Here is a 16,049-nt window from a genome sequence, read left to right on the forward strand (position 1 = left end):
AAGGTTCTGACACATGAGTTTAGAATTTCCCCAAGCTTTTATTCTGTCAAACATTGTTATGTTTATCTTTAAGTGTTGAAAGTATGAATACTTTGTGAATATAGAATGCCAGTGTAGCAGCTCCTCAACAGACTGATGAATGAACAACTATACTGAATAAAGACATAATTAGCAAGGGTGGGAGCTTTATGTTGATACTATTCTGCTTATTTGTAGGCCCCACTTATTTTCTTCATATGATCATCTATGCATGTAAATAATGGCACAGTAAAAAGCACAGAATTTACAGAGGCAGTTGGCATCCATTCATATGATCATATCTGCAGTTTCTCCAGCTACTACAATCATGATCATAATTGCTTTATCCAGGGTAAGGGGCTTTATCTCGGGCAAGAGTTCATAGGATTGCAAGCCACAGTATGTAAGTATATATATATCATTTCCCCTCTTATCATAAAGTATGATATCCTATGTGAGTCTGTCTACCGCCATTCGAAACATAGCTTCAGTGAAGAATATGGCACCGTCTGTTGAACTTTTACTTCCTATTTATAATGTTGACTAATATTTGAACTGAAAACGTTGGTTGTAATTAGTAGCAATGTCATGTACTTCCATGTTGACTTTACACTCTTTCCACACATTTATGGAGTTTGTCTGCTTGGTTTGGCCTGAAGAAGAGAGGCAGATCTGCTATCATTGAAGGCATAGAGAATGAAGAAGCTAAACAACTATTGTCTTTCTACAACGAAAACAGACAGTAACTGGATACCCCTGACATATGCAATTTAGCCCAGTGTTATTTTGTAATACTAAGCGATATAATGACACTACACACCCAGTAACTATATCAGACTTCTTCAAGGGTTAGGTTTAAGAATACCATATTGGATCTAACAGCAATGCTTCTTTATTCTAAAATTTCCTTGCCAGTCTTTGCCGGGTGGTACCATGGACTGCAAAAAGATCAAACTTATCTATCCTTAATGAAATCAGCCCTGAGTGCTCACTGGAAGGACAGATCCTGAAGTTGAGGCTCCAGTACTTTGGCTACCTCATGAGAAGAGAAGACTCCCTGGAAAAGACCCTGACGTTGGGAAAGATGGAGGGCACAAGGAGAAGGGGACGACAGAGGATGAGATGTTTGGACAGTGTTCTCGAAGCGACTAGCATGAGTTTGGCCAAACTGTTGGAGGCAGTGAAAAATAGGCGAGCCTGGCGTGCTCTGGTCCATGGGGTCACAAAGAGTCGGACATGACTGAATGACTGAACAACAACTAGCAAGATTCCAGGGTCGTGTTTCCATTGTGAATTCAGGGCACGGCGGAGGCTGTAGCTTTTTAAAATATATGATTTTTTTTACATCTCTAAGACACTTGGAATTACATGGAGAGGAATAGAATTCACAGAATTACATTTCCAGGGTGTCTCTCCTGGCTTCTCTCACAGCTTCAGCCAACTTGAGTCAAGAGCGTGAGCTATGCTGCCCAGTCTCTGGGTTGCAGCCTCTCCAGTCAGCAGCACCTTCTGTTCTTTGCAAAACAAAACACACTTTTCCTGGGAGTGTTACCTCACTCCCAGCCCATCACCTTGGTAACCTGTCAATTCTCCTGTCTCTGTCCACTCCTCAGAGCTGGGGGGGCAGTTCTTTTGCATTGCCAATGGCCCTAAATGACCCAGTATTGTTTCTTGATGGCTCTGCATTTAACTAGCCCAGCCAGGCTGGTTTGCATGAGCCCACCCAGGGATTCCTTGTCTGGCACAGTTCTACAGTTTCCATTTTCCCATCCTATCCCAAATATTAGCTAGATTTTGACATTCATTAATTTCTTGGGTTTAGGGGGGTCTCCCCACAAACCTATATCAGTATTTATTTTTAGGTAAAGGTAAAGGGACCCCTGACCATTAGGTCCAGTCACAAACAACTCTGGGGTTGCGGCGCTCATCTCGCATTACTGGCCGAGGGAGCCGGCGTACAGCTTCTGGGTCATGTGGCCAGCATGACAAAGCCGCTTCTGGCAAACCACAGCAGCGCACGGAAACGCCGTTTACCTTCCCACCGGAGCGGTACCTATTTATCTACTTGCCCTTTGACGTGCTTTCGAACTTCTAGGTGGGCAGGAGCTGGGACCGAGCAATGGGAGCTCACCCTGGTACAGGGATTTGAACTGCTGACCTTCTGATCAGCAAGCTCTAGGCTCTGTGGTTTAACCCACAGCGCCACCTGCGTTTTTTTATTTTTTATTTTATTTTTAGCATGGCTTATATTCCAGTGGCAGCAGTATGCCTGCCTGCCTGCACCCAGCTGCCCACCAGACCAATCTACTCCTGCTTTTATTCCTGTACTGCACATGCACCTTCCTGCCATAGTTGCTATTGCCACCAGAGTGCCACCATTACAAGAAAACAATGACTGTCAGCCATGCAGTCCTGCATTTTCATGACCAAACCACAAAGCATAAGCCTAGAGTAAAGTTCTAAAGAGCTGTGCTATCCACCATATTTTGTTTCTGGCCTGTGCCTGCCTGCCTCCGCCTACTCTGGCCTTAAAGGATTGAGACATAGGGCTGTGTGGTTTGTAGGAAAACCAGTTTCGCATTTCACATACTAATGGGTTCATGCTATGATGCCATCCAGTGATAATCATGCATTATATTACCCCTAGATTTTATTTTATTCGTGTGCCTTACTTGATTAGAAGTAGATACATGACAAGTTTGCTGTTTCATGTTTTGAATTTTGAAAACAGTCCTCTGGAAATAATAAGAATGGTTATGCTGCAAGTCCTGTCTGACATAATATTTTGTTAACAAAATGGATAACTTGCTTGGGCCAACTTATGAGTTAGAGAGTGTAACTGGCTTGAAGGGTGGAATTGTCTATTGATGCAGAGGATGCAGCTTCTAATACTATTCTGGGCACGAAAAGCTCTCAAAAAAACAGGAAGTCCTGCAGGTCCTCTTATTTAGCTCCTGTTCTGTTTGGATTTCTGAATCTAGTTGTTTTTTTAATCATGTGTTTTTTACTACAAATTTTATCCGAGCTTCCTTCTCAAGAAAGAAAGAAAGAAAGAAAGAAAGAAAGAAAGAAGATACCTCTTAGATTCATATTAATTATTCTTTTTTGAATCCGTACAATATTATAAGGAATGGAAAAAGGCAGGCTTAAAGATTTGTTATGTATTATCTGCAGAAAGGAAAAAGAAATGTATGTGTAATCACACTTTTATTAACATATAGAAACAAATGTGTGGTTTGTGTATCATGAAATAAATGTTGTACCCAATATTTAATTGAATTTGAAGAAGGCATGATACCCATTTAGTCTAATTTATCCTATATGCATAAAGTAGTGTATATATATATATGTAGTGTGTGTGTGTGTGTGTGTGTGTGTGTGTGTATATATATATATATATATATATATATATATAATGTTTAACTTTGGTGGAACAGGGTGCTAGAACTGTGAAGACAACACTGATTGGAACATTGTTGGAAGTATTTCTTGTTTGTGCTTTTTTTTTTTTTACCCGCCTTTACAATACAGTTTATATGCATAAATATTTTAGCACTTCTTGCAGTTTTATCTATGCCAATGTTTTTTTGTCACATTAACTAGCTTTGAATTGTGTTTTGTGTCTTTTAGGGCATACAGGCCGGTTACTAAAATCCTTGTGCTTCATGAGTCTAACATTTCTGCTTCTGCACATCGTATTTCAAATCACAATAAACAGCCTTGAAGCTGGTAAAAGTATTAAACCTGATTATAACTGTGAGTATCCTTTTATTTTTCTAATGTTCTTCACAGCTCTTTATGTAGGAAGGATATTGTGACTATTACCAATAGTGGTTTTGTTCTCATGGTTGCTAGGATTCGTCGAAATTCTGCTTCAGGGAAGTGCTTTTTTTAGGATCATGGCTATGTAATTTGTAAACAAAATTAAGTTTTTTAAACCTCTCAAGATGCATTTACGGTATTTCACTTCCTTATTTTATTTAGTTTTCTACTATGTGTAGAAAATAGCTATGTGTAGTTGGAGACTTCTTCTACAGAACCTGTTGAAACTGAGCATAACTACTGTAATGATGGCGTTCATCTCTCTGATGAAGGAAATGATGCTTGGCTGGCGGATATTGTGTTAGCTCTTAGGTATTGGTTGCGGGTCTGAGGGTATTGGCGGCAAGCCCCTTTGGGGCTTGATTGGCGGTTAGGCATTGGATTATCTCAGAATCTCGGTGGGGGGGGGAGGTTCGGCCATCACCTCCCCCCAAGGCTCTGAAGGGTACTTCAGTAAATGAGTCCGGGGGGGCGTGTCCCTGTCCGAAACCACGGTAGGTGAGGGCCAAAGGCACGCCCCAGTCCGGTGATCACTGGGTGAGTCCCTAGCTGATGTGCAGCAGCAGGGTTCTCACCCATCGGTGGTTAACCCTTCCCGGACTGCCAGCGCGACGTGCTGGAGTCGGATATTGTTAGTTAGTTCCAATGCCTAAAGCCAATACCGCTCAACATCCGTAACCAATAAAGTTGTGGCCTTTTTATGCCCATTAACCTTATTTCCGGTGTCCTGTGTCGTCATTTCACCTCGGGGGGGATCGGGTATTGATATGCAATTACCTTTGTATATTCCTCTGATTCCTTTCTCCATTGAAAGATCACCTGCTAGTGTATTCTCAGTATGAAATTTTACGTTCTGTTGTTGCCACTTACTACAATTATTTTGAGATTTCCAGTTTGTTTAACTGCATGCCTTCACTGTACGCTCATCCCTGCCCTTTCTGTAGAGTTTATATCAAGAGATAATCATATGCTTGGCTCGCAGTTTTCTACCATTGTCAGATAAACACCAGCACATGGTATTTCTTTCTAAAAGCCTCTAGGTTGTGCATGGTGCCCTTTGGCTTCTTTTACAAGTTGCCATGCCCTATTTTACATTTGTTGCCTAGTTCAGTCTTCCCTGCTTGGTGCCCTCTGGGTTGTTTTTTTTTTAATTCATCCCAGTGTTAAGACATGATGAGAACTGTAGTCCAAAACATATGGAAGGTGTCATGCTGGGGAAGGCTGACCGAGTGTTACCCCATCGCTATTTGGATGATCAGATACAGTTTCACTCTTGTTCTCGAGCAATGATTCATTCTGAAACAGATGTTTCCCAGCTCCTGTTGACATTGACCCTCAAAAAGTTGTTTTGTAACCTTTTTGATATTAAGGTACATTGTAAGAGTGCATGGTCTCTTAGCTAATAGAATGGAAGATTGAAGTGGAAGTGCAGAAAGAATGGGAAACATGCTCTCTAGTTACCACTGAAATTTTAAATCTGTTTTTAAAAAGGTAAATGTAAACATAAATAGAGCTCGACTGCATTCAGTTTTAACATTTGGTTAACTAGCAAGGAAAACATGAACTATTGGTGCCCTACTCTGCTGACAGTTGAGTAAACTCAGTCCAGCTATTTAGAAATATAGATTCCTTTGAAGGAAATCTTGTTTTCTTTTAAACCATTAAAGATTATCCATCAACAGTAAAAAAAGTAATGTGTATTAAAATGCTTAGATTTGTAACACATTTCTGGCTTTCTAAATGATACATTGTTTGGATATAATATTAAGCATCATTCTTATAAACTAAGTGGAATGAAAACTTTATAGGTAAGTAAGGAGTAATGAATCATACAAAATCTTTCCAAAGCTGCAGTCTGTTTCAGAAGTTTGCTTAGAAGAAAAGAAAGCTGTCCAATCTAACATTAGCCTGATTTTGTTTTGACAGTTAAATAGACCTATATAAAAATTGTCATATTATTTTTAAAAATACACTAAAAGGATGTAACCATTAAAATAGTTTTTCAGCTTATAAACAGTGAAATAGCAGGAGTTGAACAATGTTGGTCCTAGTGATTAATAGTGGAAAGAAATTTTCATGAATGATTTTTTCCAACCAGCAAATTCTTAAATAAATGGAATGTGTTTACTACCCGTCACTATATATATTTTTTTATGCAAACACATTTTAAAAAAGATTTTCAGTATGTACTATGAATGGCTTCGATGTATACTTATTTATCTTACAAATAAGAAAAGGAACATAATTTTCCTTTCTTTACATTATTGCTGTTATAGGGATATCATTTCAATCACATTATAAGAAATAATTTGGAGATAAGCTTTTCGTTTTGTTGAGTGTAAATATAATGGGTGATGTGTCCAGCTAAGTGATACTCTGAGTAGACCCTTGAAATCAATGGACAGGTCCATTTCTTTTAGTGGATCTCCTCTGACAAACATTAAATATCACCCAATATAAATGTCAGTCAAAGTTTATTTGGGGGGTAAGATGTGTGTGTGTGTGTGTGTGTGTGTGTGTGTACATTTGCCAGTATATTCTATTTGCAAGTCAAAGGAATGAATTATAATTGCAACACTTAGATTCCTTGGTTAATATATACTTTTAAGGATAGGGTGTGAACTACAGAAAGGAGAGGGAATTGAAAGCAGAGGAAAATTAAAGGGCTACATGTTGAATGACAAATCAGGTACTGGTAAATGGATAAAATGAGTGGTGAACAAAAAGCATGAAAGTTGTGTGGAAAGAGATAATCGGAGAAAGAGATACTGGGCAGTACCCAGCTGAACAGTTCTGCTAGCACAAGGAGTTTTTGCTGTGCAATAGAACTTCCTCACCTTCTCCTCTCTCCATGTGCACTGTAAATCTGCTCTGGAGGGTTAGGAGAATCCCCAGAAGTGATTTGAAGGAGGAGGAGGAGGAGTAGGAGGAGTTTGGATTTGATATCCCGCTTTATCACTACCCTAAGGAGTCTCAAAGCGGCTAACATTCTCCTTTCCCTTTCTCCCCCACAACAAACACTCTGTGAGGTGAGTGAGGCTGAGAGACTTCAAAGAAGTGTGACTAGCCCAAGGTCACCCAGCAGCTGCATGTGGAGGAGCAGAGAAGCGAACTCTGTTCACTAGATTACTATGAGGCTTATTCTGTCCTAAAATCTTATCTTTGGTATTCATTTTAAAGTGTAAAATAATATTTTATGACTAAGATGCTATTGCAAAATCAGGAAGTACATAATCCAACTGATAGATCCTCAAAGCAAGTTGAGGAATGCCTAATTAGGCTGGTCTGATGAGAGAGAGAGAGAGAGAGAGAGAGAGAGAGAGAGAGAGAGAGAGAACAAAATTATTTTCCCTTCTTACACTTTGCTCAGAACCAACAATCAGAACACACAAAAAACTATCTGAAAAAGCTGCTTTAAACTGCCAACTGTCTAAAACAGGGATAGGCAACCTAAGGCCCATGGGCCGGATGCAGCCCAATCACCACCTAAATCCGGCCCACGGATGGTCCAGGAATCAGCGTGTTTTTACATGAGTAGAATGTGTGCATTTATTTAAAATGCATCTCTGGGTTGTTTGTGGGGCATAGGAATTCGTTCATTTTTTTCTTCAAAATATAATCTGGCTCACCACGTGGTCTGAGGGACGGTGGACTGGCCCACGGCTGAAAAAGGTTGCTGATCCCTGGTCTAAAACTAGGAGCAGTGGATGTTTCCATGTTCTCTGCATAAAAGGAAGGAGGAGTATCTTCTTTTAATGTGTTTCTGTTGCCACTGGAATGTAACCTGATACCATAAGGTCTGCTCTGTTGCTTATAGAAATGTTTATTCCCTTAGGGGGATTTCTTGCAGACTGTTTTTATGAAAGTGTTGTATTACAATTGTTAACAGGAAGTGTGGTTTTACCTGCTCTTGATCCTATATTTGTGTGCTCCGTGGTTGCTGGTAAGGACTAATTTCATCAAAGTGTGCTTTCCCCAAAACCTCCTGTTTAGAGATAAATAATGTGTGCTTCCGCACCCTGCTTTAGTATAAGAAACCATTGCTGAAACAATATGATCTCTTCCATAAAGGAGTGATATGTCTTGTACTGGGAAACAAGCACAGCACAGATATTTATCCTTGCCACACTGTTAGAGAATATTTAACTATATGGAAGTTTTATACTTTGGGATATTTGTACATTAACCAAATTTCATGAATTTTAATTAAAGGGAGAGAATCTCCAAAAGTTCAAACATTTAAAAAACAATATTCAAAACTCCTGGCGGGGTGGGAAGAGTTCCATGTAAGAATTTGTAACTGGATTTTTCAAACATTACTTTCAAGGGTGGCCTCACGTACATTATGGTAGTAGTCCAATCTGTTGTTGTTGTTGTTCAGTCGTTCAGTCGTATCCGACTCTTCATGACCCCATGGACCAGAGCACGCCAGGCACCCCTATCCTCCACTGCCTCCCGCAGTTTGGCCAAACTCATGCCAGTCGCTTCGAGAACACTGTCCAACCATCTCATCCTCTGTCATACCTTCTCCAATCTAGAGGTCTGTAATACAGAGCTCAAAATACTTTTACTACTGTCTCATTACTCTTTGGCAGAGAGTCCTCATCAAATTCTGCAACTACAGTAGCATTATTGACTCTCTTCTCAGAAGACAACTCAGAGAAATTGTAAACACTTACTGCCTCGTAGGCAGCAATTATTATTATTTAATTGATTTCTGCTGGCTTAGTGACTTACTCAGAAACAAGTGCATTTGTTGTTAGTCAAACCGCTGTGTTAGCAGCAACTAATTGACCTCCCTAGGGCGGAAGCCTAGACAGTGTGTATGGAGGTCCTGGGCTGCCCAGATGACCTCTCGGCCTCACTGATGTGGTCCAAAGGAAAGCAGAGCAATACATTTGGCACCAGCTTGGCTGTAGGAGTTTCCAGAAGAATAATGTATCAAACTATCGTAATTCATCTGGAGGCAGAAAAAATGTATCATTAGGGTTTAAGGGAAGAAATTAATACTAGCAAAACTCAAGGGCCGTCATTTTGACCTGTAATGAATGGCTCACTATTTGCAAACTGTGTTTGCTTCTGCTTGTTCAGTAGCGACAATACTAATTTTGATGGTACAATACAACTGTGGTGTCGGTATTCATTTGTCTCAGGAGACTATGGAAGAATGTGCATTCAGGGGTAAAGTCAAACTGTTGGAAAGTTACAGCACCTGCTATGGCTGTGAAAGACTGATGCAGGAGAGACATGTTCTATTGCAGGTGGAGCAGACGAAGGTATCTAATTTTGCATCATGCCGTTTCTTCTCTGCAGTCCTCCCAGAGGTCATTCCTCCTCTGGTCACTGCTGTGGATACACAACCTGACCTTCTCCAGGCACTGTGATCATCCCATATGTTGCTAGCCTTCATGTCACATTTGAAGACATCTTTGTAATCTTTGAATCAATGCTAATAGTCTAGCAGTTGAGGCTGTTTGTACTCAGTGCAGATAATAAACTTACCTAAGCCCACTGCGGGCATTCCCCTTATGCAATTGCAGTTGCATCCAGGGAAAACACGGCTGCCAGGCAACAACAGGTTGTGGTACTATCAGCTAGGCCTCATCTAATTATCTTAGCACTCCACTGGGCCTATATGAGGAAAGCCAATCCTTTAGCATTCCAGGCATCCTGATAAATATACTGCATATCCCAGGACTCCTTGGGCATGCATGATACAGCAGTGCTGATTGCACCATAGAGAGAGGCCCCACTCTGAAACCTCTAGTGAAAATGTCATGCCAGAGGTGACCCACCGCCAGGAAAGCTTGGAGGAAGAAAAGCAGAGTGGGTTAGGGTTTAGGAGGTCACAGTGAGATCACTTGGATTTGCAGGGGATGGTAGCAGGTGTTCAGACCCTACCATCATCACCATGATTGGGATATGCTGTAAGTACAAGATATGTAAACATGACAAATGTAAGAGGTAAGGGTGGTGGAAAGAATATCTAAACACATCCCCTAAATGCTTGAAAACTCAGCTGTCTCTCATCTTGTTTATCATGTTTACCTTGTGGAAGATGTAAACAGTATCCAGCAGATGTTTCAGAACATGCTGTTGTGCCTGACCACTGACTAGCTGTTGTTGTTTTGGGTGCTATTTGTATGCCTTTCGTTAACCAAATACATTCTGAATAAGTGTGCATGCACATGAAAGCTCATACCAAGAACAAACTTGGTTGGTCTCTAAGGTGCTACTGGAAGGAATTTTTTATTTTTTATTTTGTTTCAAATACACAAGGTTTTTCAAAAGTCATTTTACTACTAGGACTACACATGCATCCTTCAGATTCCATTTAATGCTAAGAAATTCAGTCTTCAGTCTGCAGAGATACTTCACATTCTTTCTCTCCGTGCCTTCTTTTCCCTTCAAGGCAACCTTTCTCCAGCTATTTCCTAAGCTTAATAGCAGCATGGTGGTGGTAGGACACCCCATCAGAATTGTGGAAAAGCAAGGGAAGCTTTAAAAGAGAACCCTGAGCACATATAGTTTACTTGGAACACTGCCTAAGAATCTCCTTGAACAAACCTTTCAGAGTTGCCATTTCCCTTGTACTTGCTCAACCATAGCAGTTCTGGCATGGCTAAATATGTCTGCCAATATGGCTGGATTCCTTCTGTGTGTGAAAACCATACAAATGAGACTCAGCACATTTGGGACATCCATAGCTTGCATGCTTGTAAATATACTGGAAAGCTAAACCATGTGGGCAGAAGTCTGTCCGTGTACCTGGGAGCTAGGGGCCATATTTCCCTTAAGTGACACTGATCCACCAGCACTTGAGTGTTTGATTTCCGTTTGTTTCTCTGAACATTCCCACTAAGCTAAATGTTAAATTGTTTATAGCATAAAAGTAATGCAAGGCATGGAAACTGTGACCCAGATCTAGTTTTAGTTCATTAACAATAAGTTTTATACAGAAAATGCATGTTTCTGCTATGCAGTGTATATTTCTTTGCATTTTTAAGACTTGCTTAAATTCTCTTCCCCACCCCACTTATTTTTCGCCTCTCAGAAAGTTGTACAAACATTAGTGTGACAGGAGTAGAGGGAAGTTGTGAAAAGGATGTATGATGTCATTCGTATTGTTATCTGGAATGACACAAAATACATGTGCCGACACATCTTTGACATTTGCCAGAAGGCGGGGGAAACTAATTTGGCATTCTAGCTTTGTTTTATGCAGCTGTATATCTGATTAACTTCCTTTCTTAGGTATCTTTCACAGATGAGAGGTTTCAGCCAACATTTCAGACAGCACACTATGATTAATAAAAACATATTTGAAAGCTCTCATCATAGTGCTTTTTAGGAAGATGATATGAGATAGCGGAATGGGCAGGTGTGGCACTAGGCAATATGGTAACAGGAAGATAGATTTCTTTTACTATTGAAAAGTGATTGAGAAGTTTTGTTCTGGTAGAACAAACCTTTGAATGCTCAATGCTTTTTTATTAGAAATATTTAAAGACAGTGGGAAGTGACATCCTTTTTTTAACAGATATTTTATTTTACTTAATAAAATACACCATTCTTAATCTAGGCAAGGTCACACAGGGCTTTACATAGCCATTAAAACCAATTTCAAAAAGTGATTAAAATATAACTTGCCATCAAAATATTATCACTTTTAGATAAATCTCTCAGAAAGGTCTCTTGTAAAGAATGTTTTAGTCTGAAGTTTCATGCACAAGAATTTCACATGCATCTTACATTTGGAACTGTCTTGGCTGCTTAAGTATTGTGTTTATATTAATATTGGTTTGTGGTTATGATTTTTTTAAAAAACCTAGCATCTGCTTTGTACACATTTACTTTAACAAAATATGTCCCCGTATTTATATCTGTTGCAACAGAAGGGCAATTTTCTCAACTTGACACAACAAGTGAAAGCCCCTGCCTTAGTTAATAGTACTAATTGGGTAATCGGAGCTGCTTCAAACTGGAAACGGGATGTAGGCTGGTGTTCAAAGAAGCAGTGAAATAATGTGAAAAAGTTCATTTTGTAATGAATGAAGGCATTCATCAACTGCTGAGGCATATTTTTGATACACCTTTAGAAGATATTCTTGGCCACTCTCACTATGTCACCTTGAAGTTGATTATTAAACTGAATTATTTCAGATGTTGATTAGCGCAAAATGCTCATATTCATGCCTTGTGCAACTACATGAGTAATTGCAAAATAAATATAAATCACCCAAATGATTCTTCTTAAAAAAAACACGCAGTAGATTAAAACAAACCCTATCAGGGTACCTCCAAGTACAAATATTTGCTCCTGTTCTCTTACTTGTACACACATAGGGATACCATTGCAATATTGGAGAGCCCTTTTTTCCACATTGGGTTGTATAAAATCTACTTTGACACATACATATATTTTTTTAAAAAAACTCCTCTATATAAACACTGAGGCAAAGAAGCCCAGACATGGAAATAAAATGTATAATAGTATGTCTTGTGGAAATGTAAGTTTTATGTCACAGCTGTGTGTAGTTAAACACTAGACCACCACACCCTACAGGTGGAAATAAGAAATTGAAGGGCCATTAAAAACCAACTTTGACTCCTTAACTGTAGTCTATGTTTTAAAGAATGATGGCAGGTCACTTTACCCTTTGACTGAATCTGTTCTTTGTGAAATTTGAGTCCCTGCACTAGTGAAAGGATCATGGTTGTGTGTTATGAAACTTTAGATTTGTCTTAAACAACCACCAACCTGTGGGGTCTTGAAAAGCAGGAATATTAATCCGGGAGTTCTGTAACCTGTGTCTGTCTTTTTCTAACAGTAGCTTTGCCCAACAAACCCCAAATATGCATTCCATGGTAACATGACCATGTGAGTGCATGAAGAAAATATAATGATTTTATATCCATATGTTACTTGCTGCATACTTGAGCAGGCATTTTCCACTCTAGCATGATTAAGTGATTGATAATTAGTGCAAAATAAAAGAAACTAGAAAGGTGTGTCCATTTTTTATGGAGTTTAATAACCTGTTATAAAGAATAAAATGATGATTCAGGTTAACACAGGGGTCAGCAAACTTTTTCAGCAGGGTGCCGGTCCACTGTCCCTCAGACCTGGGGGGGGGGCGGACTATATTTGGGGGGGGGAATAAACGAATTCCTATGCCCCACAAATAACCCAGAGATGCATTTTAAATAAAAGGACACATTCTACTCATGTAAAAACACACTGATTCCCAGACCGTCCGCAGGCTGGATTGAGAAGGGGATTGGGCCGCATCCGGCCCCCAGGCTTTAGTTTGGGGACCCCAGTTAACACATCTGTGTTTGTAATGGAGAACTTTCCTGAACCTATATTGGGTCATTTGGACTGCCCAAATCAGCAATGAACTATAAAAAATATATTAACTTGTATTAATAATTGATGGGGTCTATAATGATTTTTGTGTTGATTCTTATGGGGTCTCACATTTTCTCATTTATAGTAGGTTGCTAAGCACCTGGTCTAAACCACTGAGCCTCTTGGGCTTGCCAATCATAAGGTCGGCAGTTCTGATGGGATGAGCTTCCATTGCTCTGCCCCAGCTCCTGCCAACCCAGCAGTTCGAAAGCATACCAGCATGAGTACTGAGTAATAGGTACTTCTGTGGCGGGAAGGTAAATGGCCTTACCATGTGCTCTGGCACTCATCAGAGTGTTCCAGAAGCGGTTTAGTCATGCTGGCCACATGACCCATAAAAGCTGTCTGCAGACAAACACTGCTCCCTCGGCCTGAAAGCACCACACCCCATAGTCAAATTCAACTGTCCAGGAGTCTGTTACCTTTACCTTACCTATGTTAAAAAGTGCATTGAGCATAGTCTCATCAGCTCTCTTGGGTTGAAACACTGTCGTTAATATACTATGAAGTGGTACAGGACAAGGGGACAAAACTTTACATTTTTATGCCCCTTTGGGGTTAGTTATGACATTTGTGTGTATAGGAACTTGCACACAAGCAGCGAGGAAGAGCTGCTGTTTTACTTTGTACCTTGCAATCATTGTCATATTGAAATCACTGCCTTGAATCATATCCTAAATGCTGGAGGGGGTGCACTTCTAAATTTCCAGGGGAATTATTTTAATTACCCCTCATAGTCAACTGCTTCGCTCATTCATTTTTGAGGAGCTGAAATGGGCTTCAGCCAGTGAAATGCTCTGTATGTGAAGTATTACAACCTGAACAGCTAATGCTCAGTTATTCATTGTCTGAACCACTGGCTGGAACTATGATGCAGCTGCTCACTATTACTCATTGCTTTCACTTTGAAAAATATATTGCTGGTAGCAGTTTTTCAGAAACCTTTGGCAACTGAAAATGAAGTTCAGCCACTGGTCACATTCAACATGCAGCATATTTTATTCCTTTTGTTTTCAGAGTATTGAATTGATGAAACACACTTCAGTGTAGTCCTGTTTAAAACAGCAGTTGATTTGGTGGTGTTGAAAACTTCATTTTGCTTTAGATGACTGCAGTTCCTTTGAATAAGCATTTAAAAACAACAACATAGAATTATGTATCTGAAGAAGTGTATCTGAAGAAGTGTGCATGCACATGGAAGCTCATACCAAGAACAAACTTAGTTGGTCTCTAAGGTGCTACTGGAAGGAATTTTTTATTTTATTTTGTTTTGAACATAGAATTATATTAGTGCAAAAGGCCAGATTAAAGATATAGAAGCTGCTATATTGACATAATATCTTAAAAGCAAAGGCAGCCAATGTGGTGTCACCCATGTGTTGTTGGACTCCAGCTAGCACCATCCCTTACTATTAGTCATGCTGGCTGGGGCTGATGGGAATTGTAGCCCAGCAACTTCTGGAAAGCACTATCTTGGCTACCCCTGTCTTAAAGCTTCAGCCCTGAACAGCAAGTCATAAAATTGTCATTCAAGAACTCTTTACTGAGGAATTGCAAAGATTATATTGCTTCATTTTCATAATCCAGACCTAAATATTCTAAACGTTCTTTTAACTTGAACGCACAGCCAGATATTGCATGTCCTTGAATCCAACCACTTATGCTTAGGATATAAAGTTCAGAATTATTTTGCTGCTTTAGTCAGTGGCTTAGGAAGGCGGGGCATACGAGTCGGCGCTGCTGCTACCGCGGCAAACAAGTGAGCCGGCGAGCGAGTGGCGGGTCATGGGGCTGCCCCATCTGTAAAGCAGCACAGCTGGGGCAGCCCCCACCACCCGCCGCTCGCTCGCCAGCTCACCGTGGGAGCAGCAGCGCTGGCCCGGCTGCACTACACATGCCCGGAAATTCTGGGCATGCGTAGTGCAGCCAACATACATTGTGACGCCCCGCCCCCAGGGGGGTACCTCTGCTCCGCCACCCTGGGCAGTGGAGAGGCTTCCTCCGCCACTGGCTTTAGTCAGAGACTTTTCCAATGCAGCATATTGTTTCCAATAAATGCACCTGATAAACTCACAAGCCGTGCGATAGTGGTGGTGGTGCTGTTTGTTGGCTTGCTGTAATAAGTGTATATTCCCTCTGAACATATAGATACCATGTGTGCAGTGTAGATATTAATGAACTTGTGCCATCAACTGTGCTCTGAACTGCAGAGAATAACTAATGGTGAGAGCATTATGATCCCAAATTGAGCTAGAAAAATAAAGTCTTAAGAGGTTTTCTGTAGAATTGTTGCCCCACCCACACACCCTGTGTAATCAAGCCCTGAAAAGATAGCTCCTTGTGTGACAGTTTTTGGAGCCTCTGCCTTTTTCTCTTTGCTTCTAAAGATACTGTATTTAAAGAGAAATACTAAAGCTTGTTTATAAAAAACATTTTTTTAAAAAAAAAATATCAATACGGTTTCTTCTTCTTTTCCTGAAGTTCATGATGCTACATTCTGGAGTATTAATATTAATATTGAAATTTGCTGCATTGTTTATGTTAAAGGGGCAAGCATAAGTTAAAAAGCTCATATCCTGCTTTAGTATTGATTTAGACTTTTAAACATCTGGCAGGAACTAAAAAATCTTGGTTATTTTTCTCAATTGGAAGCCAAGTTCTTAAGTGTGCAATACATTTCCTGGAATAAATTCACGTGAACCCGATAGAAAACCACCTTTCTTCCTAGCTGACTTGATTTACCTCTGTAGTTATTATTACATAGATAGTTAGTTAAAGTTCATGTTTATTTAAATAG

The 16,049-nt window shown here is 40.0% G+C and overlaps 1 protein-coding gene across 2 annotated transcripts in view; it reads left to right on the plus strand.

Moving 5' to 3' along the window:
* PIEZO2 (piezo type mechanosensitive ion channel component 2) overlaps nt 1–16,049 on the plus strand; it is a 207,668-nt gene that overhangs the window by 66,958 nt on the left and 124,661 nt on the right. For both annotated transcript variants that reach the window (XR_004427021.1, XM_033154879.1), the window contains exon 3: nt 3,649–3,774. Coding sequence is in view for 1 of the 2 variants with exons in the window: in XM_033154879.1 (XP_033010770.1) it covers nt 3,649–3,774 (126 nt within the window). In the remaining variant the exon portion in view is untranslated. The remainder of the gene's footprint in view (nt 1–3,648; nt 3,775–16,049) is intronic.

The sequence above is a fragment of the Lacerta agilis genome, chromosome 7, assembly GCF_009819535.1.
Source record: "Lacerta agilis isolate rLacAgi1 chromosome 7, rLacAgi1.pri, whole genome shotgun sequence".
Classification (NCBI taxonomy): Eukaryota; Metazoa; Chordata; class Lepidosauria; order Squamata; family Lacertidae; genus Lacerta; species Lacerta agilis.